General features: G+C 40.8%; 1 protein-coding gene across 4 annotated transcripts; it reads left to right on the forward strand.

Annotated features, from left to right (window-relative positions):
* The first annotated feature begins 877 nt into the window (after positions 1-877).
* On the forward strand, positions 878-26,595 carry LOC119164378 (uncharacterized). Of its 4 annotated transcripts, XM_037416553.2 has the most exons (7): positions 878-1,349; positions 5,687-5,722; positions 9,717-9,857; positions 10,513-10,588; positions 11,999-12,097; positions 17,743-17,816; positions 19,936-26,595. In XM_037416553.2, exons 1-7 carry the CDS (start codon positions 1,009-1,011, stop codon positions 20,066-20,068), a joined length of 900 nt encoding a protein of 299 aa, XP_037272450.2. In that variant the 5' UTR covers positions 878-1,008; the 3' UTR covers positions 20,069-26,595. The 4 variants fall into 4 exon arrangements, with proteins under 4 accessions (XP_037272450.2, XP_037272454.2, XP_037272451.2 ...); XM_037416557.2 differs by lacking the exon at positions 17,743-17,816; XM_037416554.2 differs by lacking the exon at positions 5,687-5,722.
* Positions 26,596-26,686: the final 91 nt, after the last annotated feature.

A 26,686-nucleotide genomic window follows, 5' to 3' on the forward strand; every position in this document is an offset into this window, starting at 1 on the left:
GTAAACTCGCGTAGCTAACAATGCGGCACAAAGAATAAATGCGGTCGAACACCTGCAGTACGCCACGGTTAGGTGCGAGGCCCATGAAAACGCGCGCACCGCCGCTGGACCGCCTGAACGGTGCCGCACCGCACTATATCAATAATAAAAAACGCCGCCATTGTGCCCAGTAAATATGGCCGCGCGTGACGTAATTTCCGCCGCATTTTTTACGCCCTGCGCCGGCTGGGCATGCCCTTTCCTTACCTTTCCTTCCTCCATGATATACAGTAATTTAACGCGTGCGCGCGCGATCACACCGAAGAAAAAAAAAAAGCGCTCAAGGTCACGAGGCGCAGTAGTTTCTTTGTCCTGCCACCCCTTCCTGCTTGAAGAGATAATTCAATTGCAGCATGCGACAAACCTTTGTAGTTCCACTCGCACATGACAGATTCTTAAAAATTTGGCGGTGTTGAATCAGTGAGGATACAAGCTCTTTTAATGAATTCATTTTATGGTTAATTGAAAAAGTGTTTCAGGACCCATTTAACGCATTTTGTTTGACAGCTGTCACGACGAAAACGAGCCCATTCGGCGCGCGCTGGTCCAATCTACTGTGTGCGTGTTTGTGTGCGTGCGTGTGCATGTAACAAAACATATGAATAAGTATGCACTTAGCGGTTGAAGGGTGCACTAGAGGCCGGATTTCACTATCACGTTCAGCTCTTAAAGGCGAAGATTAAGGGTCTCCCAATTTTTTTCTAATAGCGGTATTTTAGGCCAATTAAAAAGGCCGTGGCAGACATTTGATCCAATCTGAGCTGACAAAAGCCGGAATTTGGCAACCAACCAAATATGACAAAGTAGTCTCAAATCCAACGCCGATCCAAGCCGATCCAGTCTGTCGTCAGCTGTGATGGCAGCTTTCAACGCGGTTTCGGGCGCACCCAGCTGCAAGTGTGTTTACATCCCGTGATCTTCGTCGATCGCTTCAGCCATCGTGCAGTGTTTGGCGCAAAGGCTTCGACGATGCCGGAACATCAGAGTAGCGTCACTGGCTGGCGAGCCACGCACGTATTCGCCTACCTGTTGGCGATGGGAACCTCCATCGCTGCTCTCGTGTGCTATCGCAAAATGAACGCCAGGCTTCACACCACGGTGGACAAGTGCCTGTTGTTCACGAAACCCTGGATAGACGTGGACGCGTCCACCGGGAAGTGCCAGATCGATTACACCCGCATCGAGTGGAGCAGCGACACGCTGTGCAATTACGTCACCTTCGCTCTGCTCGCCTCCTTCGTGTACAGCATCGTCGCCGTGTGGTTTTTCGTCATGTGCGCGCCTAGCCGCGGATCTCAGCTGCATGACAGGTCAGTCGTTGCGCAGCCGTGGTGCACGTTACCCGCAGAAAGTGACAGCATCAGCTGGAACTCAATAGTAACAGCGTTATCGCTGCAAGTTTTAACCGACATTTCCAATCATAACAAATAAACTTGCCACTGCCAATTACATATGGGCAGATTTATAATAGGCGCACGCAAAGATAGCATTCGTTGCGTGCGCACGCTATTTCCGTCACTTGAAGGGGCTCTGCGACACTCTTCTGGTGCTGTGGAATGAGCCGATATTGTTGCGCAAATGGCAACGCCGAAACCGACGCTGTTATAATACTGATTCACGAGTCAGACTGCCTTGATTTCAGACTACGGCGACACACATCGGCTATTTTGTTTGTGCGAAGTCACGTCATGTTATGTGACGTGAGGACAACGACCGTTCGTTTTTTATTGGCTTGACACGATAAATCGCGTCCAATATTCATATGGTGGTAGCCAGGCCACATGAGTTAGTGTTAAAAACAGCAAAAACTTTTTTTTACAATTTTTCATAAAAAATTCATTCCTGTTAATAAACAATGTATTTTCAGAACAACGAACACAACACCTAGCCTGTGAACGAGGCTATGGTACGCCAGCAACAAAAAGTGGAAACGAATCCCTCTTTTTCAGCTAGAAAAAAATGTGGCACGCAGTGGGCACTGGCGTTGCTGTAAAAGGCGTCTTGCAAGAAAGCCGAGAGGTGACCTCTCCCAAAGCGTATGTGTGTACCTTACACAATTTGACCAAGGGAGCATCTTCTACCCTACGGACATGGTTCGTAGTAACCATGCTAATGACACTGTATAAAAGATTCGTAGCGAGGTATCGTGAGAAGGCCTCCATGAGGTAACATTTCCGGTATGTCTATATGAGACGCGCCCTGTGATTGGAAGTGGTCTGTTGTCGGCAGGCTAGTGAAATGCGAAAGAGAAGGTTTCTCATCATTGTCTGTTCGAGTTTTCAACATTGAGGACTCATAACTTCACTTTTTGTGCACCAATTTCCGTAATTCTTGTTTCACTCGTCTCACTAACTAACGCTACAAGCGTTCCGGTGTTGAACAAGGCTGTCCCAAAGGTGTCGCAGGGCCCTTTTAACGTGGATGTCCAGGAAGCTATCGCATGACGCATGCGTAGTGGCAACAAACGCTAACGCAAAGCATTGAGCTCACAATTGTCGCCACTGCGCATGCTTCAAGCATTTACCTCCTGGGTATACACGATAAGCGATAGAAGTAGCATACTCATGCAATAGACATGATCGTTGTGCACCCTGTCATAAAACTGCCTGTTATTCATTTCCGATACCGTACAAAAAACAATCAATAAAATTACATGCGTGCCTACGAAACAGTTTATTGGTAACAAAGGCAAAAAAAAAATGATCCTATTTCTGTAATATATATATGTATCAGTATTATCCGCCCCTGTTTATTTTTTTGCTGTTGTTCTTGCATGTGCCTATGTCACAATTTGTATATATAACCATATGCGTTTCAGCTAATGTTTTCATTACTTGTAAATATGAGCAACCTTATGGTGACAAGTTTCTCGAATAAAAAGGAACGAGTTGTAGATGAAAGTTGCACAAAAAACGGCATCCGATTCCCTGTAACATGTTGTTAGTTAATAATTGCGACTCTTGACTGCTTTATACACGAGTCATTAAGCCCGATATTTTTAGGTAGCCACTATGCGTGGCAGTGTCCCTATGCATGGCTTTTAATCTTGTTTGTTCGGCTGCTTGCCAGACTTTCTCAACCATCCAATCAGTATACACGGAAAGAGATGTCATCGGAAGCAATTGTCTTGTGGTGTGAACCCGGTACTAGAAAAAAGCATGAGGAATCGGGTGTGGCAACTCCACAAACCGCTAATTTGTACGAGGTACAGGATAAGGAGGCTGTCGACTATTGAATCCTGTGCAATAAATTGAAATGTAGAGAACATAGGGAGCATCCGTTGTAGTACTGAAGTAACGTTTAATAGTGCAACAAGTTTCTGCCCTGACAAGACCTGTGACTTCCGTAAGCTGCAGGAAATATTTGCAAGTTTTGCAAAATCCATTTGGTGTTAATACGATTGTTTGAGTCTGACTTGCACAGAAATTAAGGCTAATAGAACGAGCAATTCATGCACTACCATTCGACTTCCTGCTTCGAAATTGCTGTTCAACTTTACTAACGCACACCATACACCTATCTAAAGATCGCGCAGTAGGGTAGCGTTGCTTGTTCGCTGTTGACATACATCAGGGCCTATAGTTGCTCTTGTCCAAGCCCAGCTCTACCACTACGGCAGTAAGATAAGACACACCTGTTGTAGCAGCAAGCAGAGTATGTATTGGAAAGCATGGACCTGAAGATGAAACTGTTTTCTTTTTTTTTTCTTTGATACAAGGTGTACGAATAACAAACCACTGGGAACGGAGCAGAGAGCCTATCTTTCTCCACATCTCTGTATAATGTGAGGCAGTTCGGCATCAGTCGGCTTCGTCCTTTGTGATTGTAGATCACAGGACAAAACTATTCCATCCAGTTCTGCAATTTATACAAGCAGTCTAAATGTACTGGATACAGGGATGGTAAGCTTCGTGAGTACTGAAAACTACTGAAATGCTGTAGCACTAAGCAAAGTATGACTTGACAGGTAAAATACGAGCGCATCATCTGTTCAGGCACACAGCTGTCTAGCTCATCATTTGTTTAGAGTGACTTCAGGAAATATTCTTGCAGATCTGCAAAATCGGAAATGGCGGCAAAGCTCACTGTACTAGTAACAGCTTTCAGTTTCAAAGCAGCTACACATTAAATTTGGTAACGGTTGATATCTGACATCTTGCATATTTTGTGAAACATTGTATCAGGAGGATCTTCACCAGCTCTGCCATGAATTTAGAGCAAGGTATTCTCATTTGACAGTCGGCAGTTACTCTTCCATACTTTAGAGGAAGAATTAACATTTCATTATGTCACTCAGTTTGACTTTTTTTTTGTGTCCCTCAGTTGCTGTGACGACAGAGCAAGGAGCACTTGGGAGGTAACAAAAAGCTGCTGATTAGCACTCGTTAAGGTGGCCTTCTTATTGCATAAAGAAAAAATGTGATGCAATGTGAAATTATCATATTTATTGTTTTAAAACCAGTTAGCAGATGGGGACCAAAAATTAGAGCAACCAGAATAATTTAAGCAGCATCTGTTATTTTAACATATGATGAAAGCATCCTATAGCAGGGTTGTTACATCACAATCATAACCTTTGTTCAGGTTTATTAGCACATACAAACTTTTTAGTGGGATGTGATTCATTAGTTCAACACCTGTTGATTTCAGCAAAGAAATTCTAGGTTCAGAGAACAAGCTCATGGAAAAAGCATACTACGTGGCTGTGGATTATTCTTGACCATTCAAGCTTTTTATACATGCATACTTTTTTTTTGCTTTATTCACCTGTGTACATGCAGCCCACCATTAGTTGCCAAACCCATTACCATGTGCACATCAGCAGGTTGCCATAGTTCAGGGATCTCAAGCACATGGTCAACAAACTTTTCCCTATTGCCCGTGTCATCACAAAAGATAAACCTTCATGATTTTGTAAAATGGTACTCAGATTACTTTGTTACCCATTTAGATTAACATGGCTTCCTTCATGTAAGTCAGGGGTATAAGAACTGGTGCCTAGGCATTTTTTTTCCTGAGGGGCCCTATGGGTTCACTGTGCTGAAACATTGTAGAAAAAAAACTGTAGTTAAGAATGTTATTCATCCTAGATATCAGTTTCCTTGTCAAAACCTGACACTAGATTCCTTTCAGGCATGACCCATATGTGAGATATGAGAAAAGTGTTCTTTCAAATTGCAATATTTGCTCTATGGACATAGCCAGGGGGGGGAGGGGTGAGATGGTTCAGACCATCTCTCTCACGCCAAAAATTTTCAATGTAGCTTGTGTATATATACAAGTACACATAAACCTCAGGTACGAATGTACGTAAAGGATGTTTGAACCCCTCTCTTGTAAGGAACATTTCTGGCTACACCACTGGTCCACCCCATTTTTCTTCACTCTCCTTGGCCCTTGTTGCGCCGAATTTCGTGATTCCAGTCAGCTGGCTGAAGTGAATTTGAGATCCCTGCTATAGCTTCTTGGCTGCTGTAGTAGCTGTTCCCTCCCAAGTTAATCAAGTCATGATTTCAGGACGCACAGCCCTAAGCATTAATATTACCCTGCATTTACTCCCAAGTGGTCCTGCTCTTTGACTGTTAAATGGTGATGTTTGTATTGTTTGATGCAAAAGAAATATTCTAATGTCCCCCTTTCATTTCAGTGAAATTTACGCAGTAAACGGCCACACGATGATGAGGTAACACACTGGAGACTGGAATGTTCGCTCATTGCCTGCTTTCTTGGAGGTCATGTGGGGGAGAAAAGAGTAGCATGCTGCATTGACCCTCCAGCACCTTTCGCCGTTCCTTATTTTGTCCCACGTTTTGCTTTATGTAACTTCCACTGCAACTTTCTCTCTCTTTATTTTTGTTTAACAATGCATGTCTTCTCTCCCCTCCTTGTTTCTGTTATCAAACTGTCCTTGTAGCCATGAGTGCGTGCACAAATTTGTGAACTTCAAGTGTGCAAGTTGTATTTGTTCTAAAATTTGTTTTTTTTTCTCTTTTTTCCTTGGTTACGCAGCCAAGTCAATGCTTTCTTTTTTCGTTGCGCATCGGCATCCGAGCACAGACACTTTTTCATTTCGCAGCTCCCTTTTAATTATTTTGTGAGGTCATCCTGCGTTGATTTGATTGATATGTGGGGTTTAACGTCCCAAAACCACCATATGATTATGAGAGACGCCGTAGTGGAGGGCTCCGGAAATTTTGACCACCTGGGGTTCTTTAACGTGCGCCCAAATCTGAGCACACGGGCCTACAACATTTCCGCCTCCATCGGAAATGCAGCCGCCGCAGCCGGGATTTGAACCCGCGACCTGCGGGTCAGTAGCCGAGTACCTTAGCCACTAGACCACCGCGGCGGGGCGCTGGTCATCCTGCGTTGCTGATGACACTACTTGAAAACCTAGTCACGCAGTTGAACCCTTTGATGCGCTTTGTATACAATTGCGTACACATGCTTGTGGTAGTTTTGTCGACTAGTCACTGAGAAAGAGCAAGGTTCATTCAGATTTGGATCAACTGAAGCTGTTGCATGATAAACATGTTTTAAGTTAACTTGAAGTTGTCCAGCAACACTTTTTGAGCATGGTCAGAAAACGCTGCCGATTGGTCGTCGAGGCTCCCAAGAACATGCGAGCCTAATAATATAGCACTGTATGCGGCCTAGAATTCATATGAAATTCTCCAAAAGCACTTAAAGTCACCTGTCTTCTCTTTACCAATGATGCTATATACTCAGAAATTGCACCATAGGCCCAGGTACCACGCCATTGGCTGATTTGAGCTCGACGGTTATTGCGGCCACTGTAAAAAGCTGTGATGTCTACGTGTGTGCATGCGATTGCACTGAAAAGCCAGGCTCATGAAGAAAAGCCGAAAGTCAACGTCACGAGGCACGTGTGTTGCACCTTCTTCTCCCGTGCCAACCCTCCTTGTTTAGCTTCCAGTCCTTGCATCGTGACGAGAGAAGAGAAACAAATGTCAGTGTGTGAGAAATCTTTGCAACTACGCTCGTGCTGGACGAATTCTCAAAAGTTTTGCGGCAGTCACTTAATGAGACAGTAAGCTTTTTTAGTGAATCCATTCCCTGGCTGCTTGGAAAAGTGTTGCAAGGTGCCTTTAATTTTGCAGTGCACTCTTCCATATCATCATTTTTCTGTAGACATTACCGTGCTCAACAAGTTATTGAACTTGTTTCCTTCCACGAGCCACATCAAAAATATAATTCAACATTGCTCAACATATGAATTCAAACAAAATTGTGCTATATTTCAGTTCTCAGGTTTAATTCAATTGATTCAAAAACAGTATATGAATGACTTCCAGAGGAGTGGATAAGTAATTACAAATTGCTGAACAATATTTACTATAAGATAAACAGATATAAGTATTATGATAATATTTTGTTGACACTGAATAATAATTTTTTTTAGAATGATGCTGTGTGAAATTGGTAAATTAATGGACAGCTTGTCACAACTAGTGCCTGAAAGGGTCAAGTTTTACAGGCTCCCAAAAATACAATGCAGTTGCATTATGACCAATGAGCAGACAATTGTGATCATTGTAGTTTCTTGCAAGCTCAATTCTGGTTATGTAGTTTAACATTACTTACTAAAAAGTTGGAGAGAATAATACCCTAGCTTACATCCTGGCTACCTGTGTGCAATATGATCAGGTTTTATTTAAGATCAAATAACGTGGAGCAGCCTTGGCAGAAATTGACCCATTTGTTTCTAAGACAATTATATTGGAACGTCGCAAAAGACGAAGCACAAAGAAAGACTTGACAAAACGAGCTAAGAGATAAGAAAGATAGCTGAAGCCTTTGATATCTGCACTAATGGTGACACACGGGCTAGCCCACCATCAATGGCGTTACACGATTGCGAACTGATATGCTTGGAGAAGATGTAATGATCTTATCGAGTGTAGTCTTTCATCACGTGTGTAGGTTACGCACGCACATTTTTTATTCTATCTTCCCTTTCTTTTTTTGTTTGGCTTAAATAAAGCAAACAGTGGTCAGTCAACCCTCGTATTGTCAAGCCTTTCTTTGTGCTTCGTCCCTTGCGCTGTTTCAATATCAAGACAAACCAACTAGTCCAACTCTCCCTTTGGTTGCCAAGATGAACCATAAGGTGGATAAAGGCTCGTTAGAGCTTTTTTAGAGCACATTATAGCTACTATATTGATTCCTTTGTGGACCAGTATGACCTGTATGGTAATAGTTCCAAATGGTTTAGTTACGATTGCAGATGCGAACATTGTTATGTGTTCTTTCAGTCCCAGCAGGCTCACATGTCTTGGTCAACCATTTCCAATCATCTCACTTGGCTTTAGCGTGTTCTCTTCTGCGATACTCGTTTAGTCCAAGTATTTCTGGACTGGGAGCATCTACGCATCAAGTTGAACCTTACAGCATAAATTATAGCTCAACCAGACAGCTGTACTCTTTTACAGGTGGTGAAGCCACTCATGACAAAGCTGGATTGTAGATGCCTAGTATTTAGACATTAATAATGTGCAGTTATTAGCAATAAAAAATGCACAGATCTCAGCCTATAATATTTAATATAGGAATGTAAATTCTTGAATGTGTCACATCATTCACTGTTTTGGCACTTGAATGCTTGCGGGGGAATTAGGCACTGATATTGAGCTGCATTACACATATGTATTTGAAGTTGAAAAAACTGAGTTTGATCTGAGCGCTGATTTTACAGTTTGGTGCTTCTGAACAGTGAGAATTCATTATTTCAATTAAATTTAAGGAGGGGCAGAAAGTTCACTATGTCAATGTTTCTGTCCACGTTTTTTCTAACCAGCTTTCAAGTCTTCTGTGGTATCCGTCTGACTTATTCACATGCAGTGCATAACGAATTGTTCTCGTCTGTGTCATTGCCACTGTGACGACTGTCAACTGTGTGTTCATATCATGTTGTACAGATGGAATTATGTGCATTTCAAGCTCACGCAGGCCTGTCAATAAGCGGCCCGTGAGAACTGATTATGTCCAAATGCGGTGTGATTGATTTTCATGAGCACATGTCTATAACATATTAAAGCATTTTTGATTGAAAGGTCATCATGTGACCTTAAACTCAAAGGTCTCTGCTATCTGTTTCTCCTGTTGATATATAGTCTTTCTTGTGCTATTTTATCAAACTAGCTGAACAACCGCAGAAGTTGCTGCGTATCTGAACATAGTTGGCAGAATTGCTGCAAATGTCAGACCAGATGTGTAGAGTATATTGCAGTTCTTTAACGTCTGTATTGATCATGATGTGATAAGTGTGTTGATCATGATGTATTGATCATGATTTGTAATCATGATGCATTGTCCCTGAACAAGAGACAAGTGTGAGAGGGCAGTAAGGTTTTATAATAAATAAGCCCTATTTTTTCTGTCATCGTAGAAAGCACAAGTTGCCAACGTTCCATTGTAATGTTGGACGTATCATTAGGATCAGTTAACTAAATAAAGTCGTAACATTACTTCCGGAGGGCTAAACTTAGCCAGACTTTTTTAAATACTCGACGTCTGTCCATGTTACAAAAACCTCTATATTGCTACTGCTTTCATTTTGAACAAAAGCATTTCCTTGTTGTCGCCACTGTTTCACTGGGAATTTTGTTTCTTTCAATCGTTCTCCTTGTCACCAACGTGTCACGTGACTGGCTCAGCATCGTGCACGTGTGGAAGATAGTGGCACCGGCATCTTTGCTGAGTGGGGTGATGGCCCTCATCACGCTCGTCATGGCCTGGAAAGTCACCAACGGCATGAACATCTTCTTCCACGACCTCAACATGGGCATGCAGAAAAAGTGAGAGACCGCGCCAGTTTGCATCAGCGCTAGTGCCCTAATTCGACCTACTTCGCTTCTTCAGCTTTTCCTTGTTTTCTGCCTGCATCTGTGCTAAGTTTGAACAGCATGACTGAACGTGGACAGAGAAGAATACGTGCACACAGTGCTGACTTTCAGCTTGAAGTTTATTTTCTTGTGCACATGATCCATGTATATGCATACGTTGGCAGGTGAAAACAAAGTGGGCGAGATACAGACTCAAACGTGCATGCTTTTGCTGCAATCACAAGGTGTTAAAACGAAACTAGAGTGATAGGTCTAAGAAGCTCATTTCCTTGTCAGCGAATAAGATTGCATGCTCAGACACTTATCATTCATTTTTTCTATTTCACAGGGGCTTCAATGATTACCCTTGTCTCTCTGTCTTTGGCCCTGTTTAAAATACTCATTTCATCAAACATGGAAGGCAGCCACATTCTAACAATGACTAGCAAGTGTCCTGAAATTACTTTCGTGACATTGTATTTATGCTCCTTCAACCAACTTTTTAGTCCTTCCACATGTTTTGCACCATATTTTAGCCTTCTAAATAGCACCAGTTGTGGGAGATACATTTAAGTTTGCTTTTTAGTGTTCATCATACTATATCGAAGTCTCTTTGGTGTCCTTTCAGTTGCACCACCAGCAGCATGATAGGGTGGAAAGACAACACAGTGGCCTTGCTTCTCGCCGACCGCGTACCAACAAAGGTGGGTAAACTTGGGCATGAGCTTTCCTCGGCTTATGCCTGTTGTCTAGCGCGTAGTGCATGCACCACACATATATCACTTGCCAAAAACAGTTTCTGCAGAGTATTGAACTGTTTCGTAATGCACAAGCAACTCTTGCTTTGCATGAATTTATTATTTGTATCGCATCAGCTGGTGTGTAGAGGTTAGCTGTGAAGATAGCATGTTGGCCATCGAGATAGCCTTGAGGTGGCATGGCGTTGCATGGCGTTCATTCCATCTTTCCAGATAATGCATTCATTAGAAAGATACATTTACTAGTATGGTCTCTTTTGACGTCATCATAAATCACTCGCTCTTATTGCTTTCATGAGGTAGACGTGATCTGATGTGCTTGACTGACAAATAACACTAATTAGTTGACACTCACAAAAATATTGTTCGACCTTGGACTACTTTAAAAAAGTCTCTGAAGTTCAGTGAGGGGCACAGTTTGAATAATATACTTGTTACATGGGTGTTTGATAGGCATTTCAGTTGATATTTTGACGAGTCAGTGTACAGGCTCAAGCTTTTACCCAGGATGTTTCAGAGGTTGCCGAGTAAATAGTCTTAACGTGTAAATAAAGCACCCTGCACCTTTATGGAAGCCTTGATAGCCATCGAGTAACAGAACTGAAAGCAGCACAAACATGGCCTTTTTTTCGTAGTGTGCTCGTACTCAAGAATTAAAAAAAAAAAAGAATCTAACCAGTATGCTTCGGAGGCAACATAGTGAGTGCCGTGAACCAGTATTTTCTATGCTTGAAATGTGCGAGCTGTGTCTACTCTCGAGACCAACATTGGGCGTGTCTTCATCACACCGTCTCTTGCTTGTCTCAGTTTGGCTGCTCAACAACTAAAAAACTGAACAAGTGTTTATCACTACTAATAAAAAATTTAGTGAAAGAACTTACAGCATCGACAGCAATATAGTTCGGACACAAGGCTCTGACGTGGTGCCGATTTGGTAGTTTTGTCAACTCTGGCAGATGGCAGCAATCTTTCATAAAGTCTTTCAAATTATCACAATTGAAGAGCTGTTTCATAACCTTAAGTCGTAGCATTTTGTGGCCGGCTGCTTTATATTTTAAAATATCACATTTATGTGATGTTCAACAGCACTTTTGTTTTCGAAGTTATTTCTGTACAAAAACAGTAAGAAGCAGTGATCGAATGGAGTGCGTACTCTCAAAGATTATAGTAGAGAGAGAGAGACAGTGCGAAAGCATAAGCACACCTTGACATGCGAAGTCACAAATGAAGTGATTGCTTAGGGTTAATGCTTTCGTTTCCTTCTCTTTGTTTTTTTGTTAGCAATCTTAGATGTGATATGCTGTTTCAAGCTAAGTTTCGCTCACCAATTTACTATTTCTCTTTTATTCGTTGCAGATTTTTGTGTGGCTCGTGTTTTTTTGTTGGGCATTTGCCACGTTGGCGCTCTTCATACGATGCAGCACTGCTGCCGACTTCAATGAGACCAAGCGGGAGGTGAGTGGATTGGCATCTCAATGTCACTGTGTTCACAATTTACTTGTTTCATTACTTTAATGCCTTGTTCTGCATATCTTTTTCTCATGCTCTCTTCTCACATTTATGGTACCTGCCTGCCTCAGCTCTTTCTCCAACTGCGATGTTTTTATTCCACAATTTTGGTGCGAGTGTCTCTGCGCTGAATATTGTACACTCAAACCTCATTATAACAAAGTTGCATCTTACATGAAAATATGTTTGTTAGATTCAAAAATTTGTTAAAAAAGTGCATTCCTAACGGTATCTATTGCAAGACTATCTTTCATATACTTTGCTATAATCGATATTTTGCTACATCTGGGTTCGTTATAATGACGTTTGAATGTACACATGTTGAAAGGGCCCTTCCAAGAATTTGGGTCAAGTCTGAACCAACTACCAAAACAGTATACCATAAATAGACGGGATCCCACTAACAATGTTCAAGAACTTCTGAAGAGCTCAATTGTAGTATGGATCTATGGATGCCATGAAGACGGCTCAATCCACAAATGCGATGTCAAATTGAGATCGATCATGAGTGGCAGTGATAACGAGGATGTGCATTTAATTATGTGGAGTGTATAAAAGTACCAAGGAAGGCACTCGTTATGAAAGGGAAGTCATTTTTTACTCTCGTAGTGAGAAGTCACATAATACGTGTCATTTCGTACTTGTTGTCTGAGCAATAGATAAAGTGGTTAGTTCCTATGTAAGAGCCACAGCTTCGTGAAGTTGCAAAATGAAAGTGCAGAGCAAAGAAAAGTCTATGTCGCATTTTACTAAGGTGTGGGTTTCATCATCCATGATTCAATTGTCAACAAAATGCTTGACACTCATGCTGGCAGCAGTCAACATGTTCAAGATGAAAGTCTTGATGTAGCCGGACATTCGGTTGGGAAACAAACCCAATCTAGAGCAAGCAGCGCACACTGTACGCTGATACTATGATGAAAAGTCGTCTCTAATAACTGGTCATTGTTGGAACATGCCCCCTTCAATACACCACTCATCGAACATTCCAACCTTGTCAGTGGCCATTCTGTGAGCTCTGGAATCAGTGCGAGTGTTCGTGTCGTGCGCGTTCTTAACAAGGCGATATACTACAATTTTGATGCTTCTCAAACACTTGTGGCAGTGGAGGCGGTACATAGTTACGAGGGTAGGTGGTGCAGAGGACATTTTAGGTCAATCAAACAGTAGTCTGCTGCCATGTTTGCAATGAGAACAAAGTCTTAGGAAGGATGGTAAAGACTGCAACTTTTACACTGCTCCTATACAAAAGAAGATCAGTATATAAGTATTCATCAAAAAATTAAAATGTATTGTTCACAAACATTTGTTTAGTGTTTTCTTGATACTTTCAATAATTCGGCTTTTGAAGAATTTGGACATTTGTTCCGGTCCTGTTAAATCCAAATTACCAAACTTTTATTGTATATTCTGCTTGGGGTATTGAAGAATAGTTCAATAAATAGATGATTCTTAACAAAAAATATACTTCTTGGAAAGCAGTGCTCACCTGTCACACTGCTTGTAGATAGTGTAATGCGGATTTTTTAGAAATTTTTTTTATTCTCCAAAGCTGTGGCAATGGCATGACAATTTACTGTTATTTTTAATTTGAGCTTTGTGTCAGTGTCAGATCAAGAGGCCTTTTGAATCCTCTACAGGTGATGATATGGGCACTTTGAATGCTATTTTGTATTATTCGCAGCTGTTGCATTTACATATTGTTTATGGCTCGGAGTGTTTTTCGTGTCTGCATAGTGCAATTTCTATAAATGCTGGTTTGTCATTTGGCTTGTCAGTTTTTTTTATGAAATGGTTTGACGAGCATTTCGAGGTGCATGAGAGGCACTGCTTTGCACTGGCCAAATGCCGCCATAGCCACTCCTTCTGACAGCTTAACTCCCATGTTCAGAATTGCTCCTTGACTTGTCTTGCCACTGCCTTTAATGCAGTGCATTCCACATGCGTTTGTGGTGCGTTGAAGCTGGTGGCAAATCAAATTCAAATCAAGGAGTATTTCTGAATATGGGGGGGAGTAAGTTTCTGGCACGGAGTTCCTCCTTATAAAAACACTGTTTTTGGTGCATCTTTTGCACGGTGAGCACAGGAACGGTTTGGTGAGCAGACTTGGATGCTGTAGAGGTTGAAAAAATCTCACAGTATTTGAAATAAAAGGCCAGCCTTTCTGACTGCTGAAAATTACACTGTACAACTTAGTGACATCATTCATTGTAACTTGAGCGTTTTGTGCCCTTCTGTGGGACCAGGTCCAGGCTTCAACATCTCCGCAATTAGCAGTGCCTCCGAAGACAACTCGGTATGGTTTGTGAGGCATCCTTGAGTGGATAACGAGTTGATAGTGCGGTGTGTTGTGACTGCATTGTGATGCACAGCTGACTGTAACATACGAGACTAGAGTTTAGTTTCAGGATGGGAGTGCCTGGTAGAGTACGGGCACTTCCATCAAATTTTAGATTGTAGCCAGAGAAGCAGATTGGGGCAGCGCATTTTTCAGCGGCATTGAAACAAGCTTCAGTGTTCCAAAACTTAAGGTTGACCTGCAAAATAAATTCTCGTATTTTTTTTTTCTGTGAACGAAAAGATTGAGTCTACAGTTATAGTTTATCTAATTAACACTTACTTAATTCTTTGTATTTAATCTTTAAGGTAAGGTGAGTGATAGTTTCCTTCAAGCATGGGGTCTTTATGGTTTAAGTTACTATATGCCTTTAAGCATATGATTCATAGAGTGTGATTGATCCACGAACAAGCATGGTTAATTTTTTTTTCAGAAACTGTCCACTAGGTTTAAGTGGATAGCAGCATAAAGGGTCTATGTAATGCCCTAATGAACCACTTTTAGCATTTTTAGAAACTCGTTAATTTCTTTGGGGCACAATCACAACTTTGACGTCTAACTTCCAGTAATTTTCACACTGTATTATCGTGACAGTTCACAGGTTCTCAAGATCTCGCTTAATTGAAAAGATTACTTCACACTCAGATAGTTTTTGTTTTGCAGGTTCAATCAGCGTAAAGTTTATACTGCCTTTTCTAATGAAAGATGCAGGAGCCAGAAGTAATGTCACTAAAAAGTATGCACTAAAGTGTCATGAAGACTCGTTTAATACAGTCAGAAAAAGCAGACGAATGATGGTCATTCACATGATAATCAAAGCCTCTAAAACAAATAAAGTAAGGTTGTTAGTTTTCACTAAAGTGCATTTTTTAATTTTTGTTTTGGTCCCTGTGTGATCGCAGCATGTTTTTGGCATGTGTGTTTGTGTGCTTTTGGGTCAGGGCAGTTTTTGATTGCCTGATACGTGCAAGTTCTGTAACAGAATTCTTTCATCCTTTTTTCACTTTCTTGTTATTTTATTTTGCAAACTGACAGAGTATGTTTGCTTTATGCCTTTTGTGTTTACATTATTTGCTTGCATGTAAAAGGTTTAGAGCAACAGTTGCCAACTCAATTTTACTCGTAATGCGCAGAAAAATTTCATGGACATGAAAATTGACCAACAAAAATGATTTCAGGCCTAAAGACAATGCAGTAAAAGTGATTCAATTCGTGACTCCGTCATTTGAATTTTTTGATAATGTAGAATTAGTAGTGCAGCTTGACCAAGCTTCATAGAACTTAATGTATTCAAAAGCTTCACCTCCTAGAGTGTGCCTGTGCCTCCGTATTGATGTCCAAGTCACTCCACAAAAACTGGTTTTGAAAATCCCTTGTACAACAACGCTGCGACATAGTGGTTGCGACCATGTAATAGTGGCATTACCCACATTTACATAGATTAATTGCCAAAGGCCAGTAAGCTGCAGGTTTTAAATTACTACTAATGTACACCCAGCCTCTGTAGTAAACACCATCATGGACATGTGCAGAAGGGGCTGGGGGGGGGGGGGTGACCCTTAGTCACCTTAGAGGGGAGGTACGAATTCAGAGAAGTGGACCATTCAGGACGCTTGTCGCGGGCCAACCTGGACTTATTCACTACCCGCGCGAGACACGGCAACAGGTGAAATACACAATCCACTGACGCCAGTAACTTGTCTGACGTCTCCCATCACGTACGAAAGTCACCCCCACTCATTGACATTATAGGGAGGGGGCAGAAAGTCAGCCTCATACCAGGACCAATGGAACATGCCAACCGTGAATGCAGTGTAGCGTCTGATGCTGCAGCTGGCACCCCATCTCTGTGTGGAGTTTTCGTGGTATTTCATGTCGAAACACATGCTTTTCACAGTCTAGCTGAAGTGGAGCATAGCGTTGTGCTTCATGCAGGCTGGCAACATTTTTTTCAGTTTTGTGACAAATTGTGCTTGTACAAGATGATTATTTTGAAGAAGTGGTCCACTGTGAACTGTGCCCTTTTTTTGCCATTTCACTATCGCATTATTTTTATGCGAGCATACATGTTCGCTTGCACCCAGTTCAATGCTTTTGCACCTAATATGCTTTGGGTAGGTCTCATGCTGGTACTGTCAATCATTCATGCTCAGCGTGATGCTTTTCTGTTAGTATGGTTTCATATCGCTTTACGGTTGTGCAGCTAATCGCTCATCCTCCACCTCACCCCTTTCTGCCATATGTGATTTCTTGTCGTGTTATGACGATACTCGACTTTGTGCTTTTCTGCTAACTTGGCTTCCTGTCATTCTTCGACAGTACTTTGTCGCAAACTTCACTGTCCATTTGGTGCGTTTCTGCCAAGAGTCCTGCAAGCTATTCTTACAAAGCATGCTCACGCCCAACATGATGCTTTCCTTCCAAGACGTGCTTCACCTTATACTCGTGATTGTGTAGCTACTTGTCATGCTCACCTCGCCATTGCTCTATCAGCTTGGCTTCATGTTATTTCGAGAGAGTTCTGCTACACGCACTTCTTCTTTTGTTAACATGACGTCATATTATTCTACCCTGTACTGCCATATATTTCATGCTCAACTTGATGCCTTTGTGCAAAATATGCTTTGCATTATTCTTAAGATTGTAGTGGCTTGTTCACGCTCGACTTAACACTTTTCTGCCACTTCTGCTTTATGTGATTGTCATGGTAGCACAAACACTTTTCAGCACTCAAGGTCTTTTTACAAAATCAGCCTCGTTTTATTCTCATGACAGTGCCACCACTAGTTCATTCTCAGCTTACATTTTTTTGTTAACATCGCTTCGTGTTGTTTTGTGACTGTGGTGTCATTCTTTGACACTTTCTGCCGAATGTGTCTTACGCTTTGCTCATTAGGGTACAGCCACAAACTCAACGTTGCACTTTTTGGCCAAATGTGCCTCCTTTTCATCTCTTAATGGTACAATCACTCGCTCATGCTCAACACGACGCGTTCATTTTGCTCTACTTCTGTAACTTCGTTGCCAGAGCCACTGTTTGCTTTCAGCTCGACTCTTTTGCTTGAAGTCTATGCTTCTGCGCGTGCCAACACAGCCGCTCTTCAACACTCAAGCTCAGGCTCGCATTCCACTTGGTGCTGTCACTGTTCACCCGTCTTCGTGTATTGCAACAGTCTCCGTTACCCATGACCATGCTCCTTGCTGGTCGTGCCCTCCTCTACTCTCAGTAGACATGTTGTGTGCTTCGTGACAGGTGACTCTTGTGGCCTCGTCTGGTACTTTGGAGCAGGACAGCACCGAAAAGAAGGTCTCGCAAAGTTCGCGGAGGTAGGAAAAGACTGCTGTCCATCAAGTGTGGGATTTGCTGAACCAGTTTTTTTGCTACAGTTTTAGGGGCTTAGAGTCAGACGTACAATCTACTAGGCTCTACACACAGTACATATTTCAACTCCCGAGGAAGAAGGCCTGTGGGGACCTAAAAAATCTGCCTTAATAAATCTAGCATTACTACTAGTTTGAAGACACCTAATAAACTGACTGAAGCATTCATTTCATCTCTTGTTATAAGTTTTAATATTTTCTTGTGCTGAAACTTAATCAGAATGGTCAATACAGGAAGAGCTAGAATCCTATATCGCCATTTTTGTACCTTTAACAAACTTTTACTGGGATTAAAATGTCGCAGCTTTGCCGCAAAGGTGAAGCAACGAACGTGATAGCAATAAATTGGAAGGTCACATGCAGAATGGCAAGCAGATCAAAATCTGTGCCACGTTTCTCATGCATAAATGACGCACGAAGCGTACTCACAGGTACAGATGAACGTGAATAAGCATCTCAGTTGTGACTTCGCTGTGTCTGAAAAGCATTCATGTCCTTTTCACAAACGGAGACCGTGCAATGATCCAGTGATCTTTGTGCACTGTGTGACTACGACAGAATCGTTCCAATGAAAGCCCAAGACTAGCCAAGACATACGATTCTCCCCACCACGAGATAAGGGCACGCGAGTGAGCATTGCCCCTCCTCCCCGTGGCACAAAGTACTTGTGGCAGATGAAAGCGCGTGGTGCTGCATTGTGACGATGTGGCAACGCGCGCTCATTGCGCCATCTTGCTGGTAATGCTGAAACATCATAGTTCTCTCCGAGATGGCCGTCAGCAGTGGTAAGCAGTATATATAGATAGCTTGCCGTTTGAACGTTGAAGGTGGCGCTCCTCTGTGGCTCAGTGGCTAATGCCTCGCACTCTTGATTCAGAGGTCCCACGTTCGATTCCGCGCATCGGAGTCTCTTTCTGGATTATTTTTCTTTTTTACATTTACATATATATACCTAGTTACGTATACATGTAAGATGAGTAATGATGCCGGCAGCAAAATCCAGCCAAGAGTAACCATATAATTGCTATCGCAATAGGATAATCTAAATCATGGTGACAGTGTTGTTTGCATTCCAGTCCCCACATTGGCAGTATCAGGACAAAATTGTATGGACATAAATGTGCCATTATTCTGCGTGATGTCTACAGGTCATTGTTTCTGTGTGACTAAAGTTGCTAATGTTTAGCACATTGTGTTGTCAACATCTTCCTTCTGTTCTCGTTTCGTTGTGGTGAATATGTAATAAAACAATATGCTTTTTTCTCGATAATGTGGTTCTTCAATGGTGTGCAGTCAGCATTTGCGCTGTATTCATTCTATTTTTTTTTACAGCAACTTCACACTTTTTGTCTGGTTTCAGTGTCAGTAAGGTCTATAACAATGAAGTAAGCAATATAGTATTGAAGGTAACAGATATATAAGGATATAACATTGAAGTAAGGTGATACGATAATTATAGTAATAATACCTAGGGTTTTACATCCCAAAACTACCATGTGATTATGAGAAACATCGTAGTGGAGGGCTCCGTAAATTTTGACCATCTGGTGCTTTTAACGTGCACTCACATCGCACAGTACAAGGGCCTCTACCATTTGGCTCTGCCGAAATGCAACCTTCGTGAGAAGTAAAAATATAGTATGAGTAATAAAGAGGTAAGGTATATGATCATTAAGTTTAGCTACCTTTGCAATTTTGTTTCAGCGATGTTTTACTGCATCCATGAACCCATGCTGCAGTATTGAACTGCTTTCTTCTATTTTTTTTGGAGCAGCTTGGTAGGCATTGCAGTACAAAAAGCTTAGGGCTCATGGCCACTCCACGAGTTGACGCACTATGCACAAGATGCCACATTTCTTTAATGCATGGTTCTGCCCTCTTATCTGATATGAGGTCATCTTTCACTTTTTGATTGTGCCGAATGCATGTATTAACCCCCCCTTTTTTTTTTCTTACTAACTCGGTCTTATTCTCACGATTTGTTGGAACGAAGCAAGTTGTCTCCGAATGTAGACACGACCATTGAATAAAACAATTTATTGTGCTTTCTTTCCATTTCTTTTAGTTCCAGTATGAGCCTATTTGCGATGAAACCACGAGCGCCTCAACTTGCGAAACCTCCCTTGCTGGATCAAGCTCACAGCACACCTAGTCAGGAACAGCCTTACGAAGGCCTCTACCAGACATCCTCGCTCTGAATTCCAACTAGACTGACTGAATCCTGGCTGGACGACATCCGGTTAGACTGGTCTCATCATCTGTGTGGGGCGTGCGCGGCCACTCTAGTCTACTTATCGCATGCGGCCTTGTTCCTAATGGACGACACAATGTTGTATTTCTCTATGTTTGTGTATTTTGTTTTTTTGTTAAAATGACGATATTATGCTTTAACTATTCTGCAGAGTTCCTCTTTTCGAAGCATATTGAGCTACCATGAAAGTTGCTGTAAAATTTATAATTACGAATTGTGAGATTAACGAATGTTTGGAAGTGCATGTTTTCAGTGTTCATTTTTTCAAATCTCTGTGTAAACAGCGCTCAAACTTATACGGCTAGCATCTGTCTAGTGGCAAGGTGTTCTGTTTTGTGAACGTTCCAGCTATCTCTTTATAGGACAAAAAGTTGCAATATGCACTTTCAAAGAACACAAAAGAACTTAGAAAGTAAGTGGAATTGGTGAAACGTTTCTCCAAATGTGTTGCCTGTTTCATCTCAATCACATCTCTTTCTAATGTGCCCTTTCATGTATTTTTTACTGATGCTCAGTCATGGAGATTACTGCCAAAACAAGCAGCCAAGCCTTCTAAACTTTTCGGACTCGGTGTGGGCTACAGAAATCCACAAAATGCATCTCAATAAAGAATTTGTCGGCATATATGTAAGATTTGAACGAACTATAGTGATGCATTGCTCAATCTCTAAAATCTTATAAAGGGATGTTTAAATTCGGTTTAAAATCACTATGACTTTAATCAGAGTGAAAGGACCCTTGAACTACTGTTTTTTCTATTGCTTGGCACAGTTTTCCTTGGTTAATGTTAAGATATTTGGAAGATCTTCGGATTCCTTGAAAATTTTGATCTAGTGGCTGTTCACTGCCAGCAGTGCTTTTCCTTGCTCACAGACAATGTTCTGATGCCTTCTAGGTCATGATGACCTGCTCTTACAAGACCATATCAGCTCACTTGCATAGCTGTGCTCTTTTCCATAGATTGCATAGCTGTTAGTAATGTAAACAATGTTGTTAAACATGAAGTTTGACATTATAATGCTACCATGCTACGTGACATAAGCTGTGACATTGCACTGAGAAATTTTTAGATGTGATCGCTTTTAAGTTCGCTTAAGTACTGAACAGTCTGCCACTCTCTTTATCAATAGGGTCTACTCTCTCCGTGTAAGACTATGTATACAAAAAGCATCTCCAATGTGCAGTTGTGCCGTTCAAAGAGACGAATCGTGCTATCAAGGATGATAGAATAAAAGAAATTTATACTATTCAGACATTTAGCTCTTTCAGTTCTCGTTCAAGTGACCCACACATTTAATTTTTTTCACCGAAATCCCCACTAATTAGGTAAGATGTTTCGTATACTCTGCAAGTTCCATTTTTATTTGTACTGACTAGATCGTCGATGCTTAGACATCTGGCAGCTCTCAGAAAATGTGAGAGCTGTTAGCTATGTATGTTAGATTGAAATACGAGGTACACACTAATTACTTAAGCAGCAAATGACTTAAGTCTTTTGAACAAGCTTTTCACGAGGCTAGTTGAGCCAAAAGTGTGTACAGAGAACTTTCTTCGTGTCGTTTAGTTTCATTCATATCGTGGCCCTTGCAACTAAGCATGTAATTTGTAAGCATCTGGGATTCAGGTGAGGGTTATTCAAGTGGAGTATTGTGTTGTGTGAAGTGCTTAGCTTGAATCATCACTGTCATTAAGCATATGTGTATACAAAAACCTGTATAACGTTTTTGTCAGGAGGACTATTTTGGTCGGAAATCAAGGGTCTAATTCAATTTGTCAAGGTGCAATGACAAGTTGGGAATTTCGTGGGTGCTCATATTTTGATAGGGGAACTAGGAGAGATAGAGCGTTATTTTAATCGAACTAAAGCCTAATTACTAAAGTTCAACTATAGTTTATTGTTAAAAAGTTTATTTATCGTTAAAAAGTTTGTTAACTAAAGTCTAATTGTTGGTGAAGTTTATTACTGCAGATTGTAGGCCTAATGATGGGATGAAGAGAAATATTAGCGTGCAAACAAGGGACGAAATTCGGCAAATATGGTTTCCACAAGCAGCAGAGATTAGGGATTAAAAAGAATCTTATCGAATCCATGTTTGTGATTATTGCATTCTTTTTCTCTGAGATAGCACGTTCTTGCATTAGTTCTCTCCAGCAACTTGGTTTATTTTTTTCTAGAACAAGCGCACAAGAACTGAGTAGAAAGAACTTACTGAGAGTTCTGTTCGTTGTGAATGTAAAAGATATTGCACTTAGCACTCTGCAACGAATGAGTACTTTGAATCTATATAAGCTATTTACCATTTAAATACATTTGATGCGGTTGAGCATGGTACATGGGCTATAGTACATAGATTCAACAAGCTTTTCCCATTGGCTTTTGCAGCTTGACTGGATAGGTGATTTTTGTATCAAGGGTTAAGGTTGTTATACATGCTGTCATACGCCACTCCATAAGACGGGCAAGCTGACTATCGTTTACATTCAAAGTAAGGTATTTTACTTGCGCACTGCATGAAATGCTATAATTGCCATGTGTTCGATGCATGTTAATCTTTTTCAAATCGTATGTTAATGTTCACAAAGGTTTGATATCTTCTCAGTCAATGGTAATTACCTCATCTTTCATAATCGTTGAGAAGACTGTGTGTGAAGCAGTGATAGTAGTGCCTTATGCACCTCAATGTTATGTTGTAATGGTTTGCTGCATTTTGCTTGTATAGTATATTACAGTAATTTGCATACCATGTGGTAGCTTTTTTGTGAACTTTTAACTTTGTTGGCCTGCTAACCAAAGGCATTTGCAGAATGCTGGGTACAGCATGGGGTATTGTTGAAGTCCAGATTGGAAATTTCATCATTGCTGCAGGGTAGTAATACTGGTGAAGAGAGGATTTAGAGAAATCTTGCAAAATCTTGAGCTATCTGTTCATTTCTTCCTTGCGTTTCACTTCCAACTTTTGTATTTTCCTTTATGCCAAATTTTGTGCTAAGCCGTTGGCATAAGACGTTGTGGGAAAGTGTAGAATTATGCAGTTAAAGCTGCTGACATGTATTTTTATATGGCTTTACGAAAGTGCATGCCTTGACAGTTCACCTGTGATTGAGAGCACCTAGCTGTCTTTAGTTTCTTCAAAAGGCACATCAGGCATGTAAAAGTGTGGGGTCAGACAGTTTTGAAGTTTTGGTCCATGTATGTCATCATGTTCAGAGTTGAAGAACTTCTAGAAATATTTGTGGAAATTCATCACCTTTCTGAGCTTCTACTGTGCTCAAATGATTAATCTGCTCGAACGAATGAGCAGTGAAGTGCTGTATTATGTTGCAGAATGTGACATAGTATACATAGTATACACATAGTATACTGATTTGATAAAGCTATACGATAGCTGTTGTTCTGACCTTATTTGTTGTGAGGCACCTTTCCTTAGACAGTTCACAATCATCACCAGTCTTAGTGCAGGGCAGCTGTGCATGAATACAATGCTACGAACTAGTGCTGTGGTAAGTGACATGCTAATAATGCAGTAGTACAAGGGTATGAGTACTGGGTATCACATATATCACTTTTGCTGTACTTAACTGCAAACTTTGGGTCATTCTTACTGAGAAGTTTGAAGATTGTGCAGATGTCTTTTATTGAACACAGTCTTCGATGACAAGATATGCCACAGGAAAATATATTGAGTAAGCTACTTCAGCTATTCACTTTAGAAGTCTCAATAAAAGAATATTTTAAAGGTTCTGGTTTATATAAGAATTTGTGTAAAATGCATCACCGTGTCATTTGTGTACGTGGTGGTAATTTAGCTCACTGTAGTTATTGACCTTTATGCTCACCCTATGCTTGTGAAAAAGACAGCAATGTTTATATAGCCACGCTCACATTTCTTGCTCACTTTTCTTGATTCTTTCTCCACAGAGCACAGACTATTCCTGCTCACGCCTAATGAAAATATACCTTTGAAAGTAGCATTTGTATGGTGCAATAGAAGTGTACAAAAGAAATATAGAGGTACGCATAATATGAGAAGTTCCAAAATTTTTCTCTAAGCACTTGTTGCATAAGTGTGGCTTGTTCTAGAGCTGTTTATCATATCTTAGAGTATCCATCGAGTTATAGGCAGTTACAAGAAGTTTGCTTTTTGACGCAATATGACATAACCAATAGCCTCATTGCTGAATCAGGCGTATTACTATGCCATAAGCCTAAGCTCTTTGCTAATCTGAACTATAGTGTGTTTGTCTCCTGCAGGTGTTACATCAGGCAGACTTTCCATGTTCTGAAAATACCTGTGCACAGCTCAGAAGCCATCAGCTTAGCATACGCAAAGTACAAAACGTGTTATCACTGAAGGTTTCAGTGGCTTTCTACTGGTAAAGCTCTAAGTATACATTTTTTACAACTGCCACAGTGAAAGACATCTGTCATTATCAATGTCTGATTGAGCATTACAGTGTATACGTCAGTGCTTATTAGACTGCTCATTTCATGGCACTGGGAAAGTGAAAAATGGATGAGGATCAATACATAACTTTGTTAAAGTTTGGAAACCTCTTATCATTCGAGAAGATTGCCTTGGGTTGTACTGTGGGGCTTCTACAATGCCTTGTATGTTGCAAGCTACAGGAGATGAAAAAAACTATGTATACTCGGGGATAGAGCTGCTACAAATCCTACCGAAGAACAGAGTGAGTTCTTTAAAGTTTTAGTCGGCCTTGAATGTTTTCACAACGAAACTTCTGTCTCCAACTTTACCTCAAGCATAATCTTCTAGTTACATAGGGCTACCCAGTTTCAGGCAAAAGCCAATGTAGCCTTCTTGCAACCTTGATACTAATGCGCTAGTTCAATGGTAGGACACTTGCTCACTACTGGTAGCTGCTCCTTGCACGCATATTTTTTTGTTGCAGACAGACTAATGAACTTTTCACAAAGTTTGTTTTCTTAACTGACGTAGAACCTAATGAAATCCTATATCTACATTTTGCTCAAGTCACTGATGTGCACAAGACTTTATTGTCACTGCTATGAAAAAATAACGAGATACCAATAACTGAAGCAATGACATCATAGGATCAGTTACCACATTGATGTGTGTTTATTTCCTAAGCTTGTTCACTATCCCTGCCCCTTTTTGGTGCCGACCTTTTGTCTCCCCGATTGTTTTCACGCGGATTAATGCCTTAACACTCTTCAATGCCTAGTACCATCCGCGTTGAAATGTTGTGAAGCGCAGAATATGAGAAAAGATGTGTACGTTAAATGAGCTTCCGAGCAGAGCTGAGATTTGATACTTCTTTCTAGACCACTACAGTGCCATGTTGTTTAGAATATGATAATCAGTCCCCGCTTTGGATTTTTCACGCCCTCATATTGAAAAAGTTTTTAAAACAGACCTATTTATTTAATTCTTAGATGCAGATACTAAAACATTCTGATGTCATAAACTTTAAGGATCATTTGAAAATTGTATGTTGTGTTTATGTTATTTTTGTGTGTGTAGTGCAATTTTTATGGCTGAAGCCAACACCTAAGCGGCGGAGTTCTAATTTGAAGACAAACTATTGATATATTTGATCTCGCGTGCTGCTACCATAACCTATTTAGGCAGAAGTACTTTTTGCGTTACTGGACATCATTATCATGTGCAATCTTACAAATGCAGTGAAAAAATGTCTATAAGGCCTGCCCACCCATTTTAGTTGGCAACATTTTTTAGAATGAAAATCTCATGGCTCATACCAAGTGCACTTCTTTAATTGTAGCATTATAGGCTGCTTAAAAAAGATTTGAGAAGAAGCTGGGCCATGTTGATTTTTTTTAGTTATTTGTAAAAGAGGTTGAAAATAGAAGTGTTTGCTCATGCCATTGCTACTGTGTCCTTTTGTGTGCAAACAATCTGTCAAGTGGTAAAAGTTCAACTATATCACAAAGTTTCATTGAGATTGTGGTTCAATGATTGGGGATGTATAATTATTTGTATACCATAATATACTACTATAGTACTTGACAACAATGTCCAACCACTTTATGCTTACAACGAAAATAAAATGTGATGAACATAAGTTTATGGCACATACAACATTGCTAAAACAATTGTTGACTTACAGCATAGTTAAACTCAAAGTTCATAGTTTTTTTTGTTTTTTTTAGCTTGTGAATGGACCAGAAACACATATTTTGGTTTTTCAGTGCTCTCTGCCATAATAGTAGCAGCACATATCTTGATAGAGCTTGACATTGAATGCTTGTGGTGTGGTTGTTGTGTTTATGATAGAGCTAACTGCGTTTTCATTTTCACGTTTTGTGAATGGCAGTGTAAATATTCTCTCCATATGCAAAAAACTTGCATTGTTAGCGTAGGTGTTTTATTGGGTCCTGCATGCATCACGAATAGGTGTTATATTGCTTGAAGCACATCGACCATTGTTGTACCTTTTTTCGCCAATCAGAATAAAATGTGTTTGTTGACAGTTTTTTTTCTCATTTTCATTGCCACAGCAACATGAAAATATGGTGTTTGGTCATTTAACTTTCATAATTTTCCAACTGTTTAGGCTGTTC

This window comes from Rhipicephalus microplus, chromosome 8 (genome assembly GCF_043290135.1).
Source record: "Rhipicephalus microplus isolate Deutch F79 chromosome 8, USDA_Rmic, whole genome shotgun sequence".
NCBI lineage: Eukaryota > Metazoa > Arthropoda > Arachnida > Ixodida > Ixodidae > Rhipicephalus > Rhipicephalus microplus.

Excerpts from the sequence above, each read along its gene's own strand:
- LOC119164378 (XM_037416553.2), top strand. The coding sequence starts at position 1,009 with ATGCCGGAACATCAGAGTAGCGTCACTGGCTGGCGAGCCACGCACGTA. Across the intron at positions 1,350-5,686 it reads GGATCTCAGCTGCATGACAG|TGAAATTTACGCAGTAAACG; the intron begins GTCAGTCGTTGC and ends CTTTCATTTCAG. Across the intron at positions 10,589-11,998 it reads CCGACCGCGTACCAACAAAG|ATTTTTGTGTGGCTCGTGTT; the intron begins GTGGGTAAACTT and ends TATTCGTTGCAG.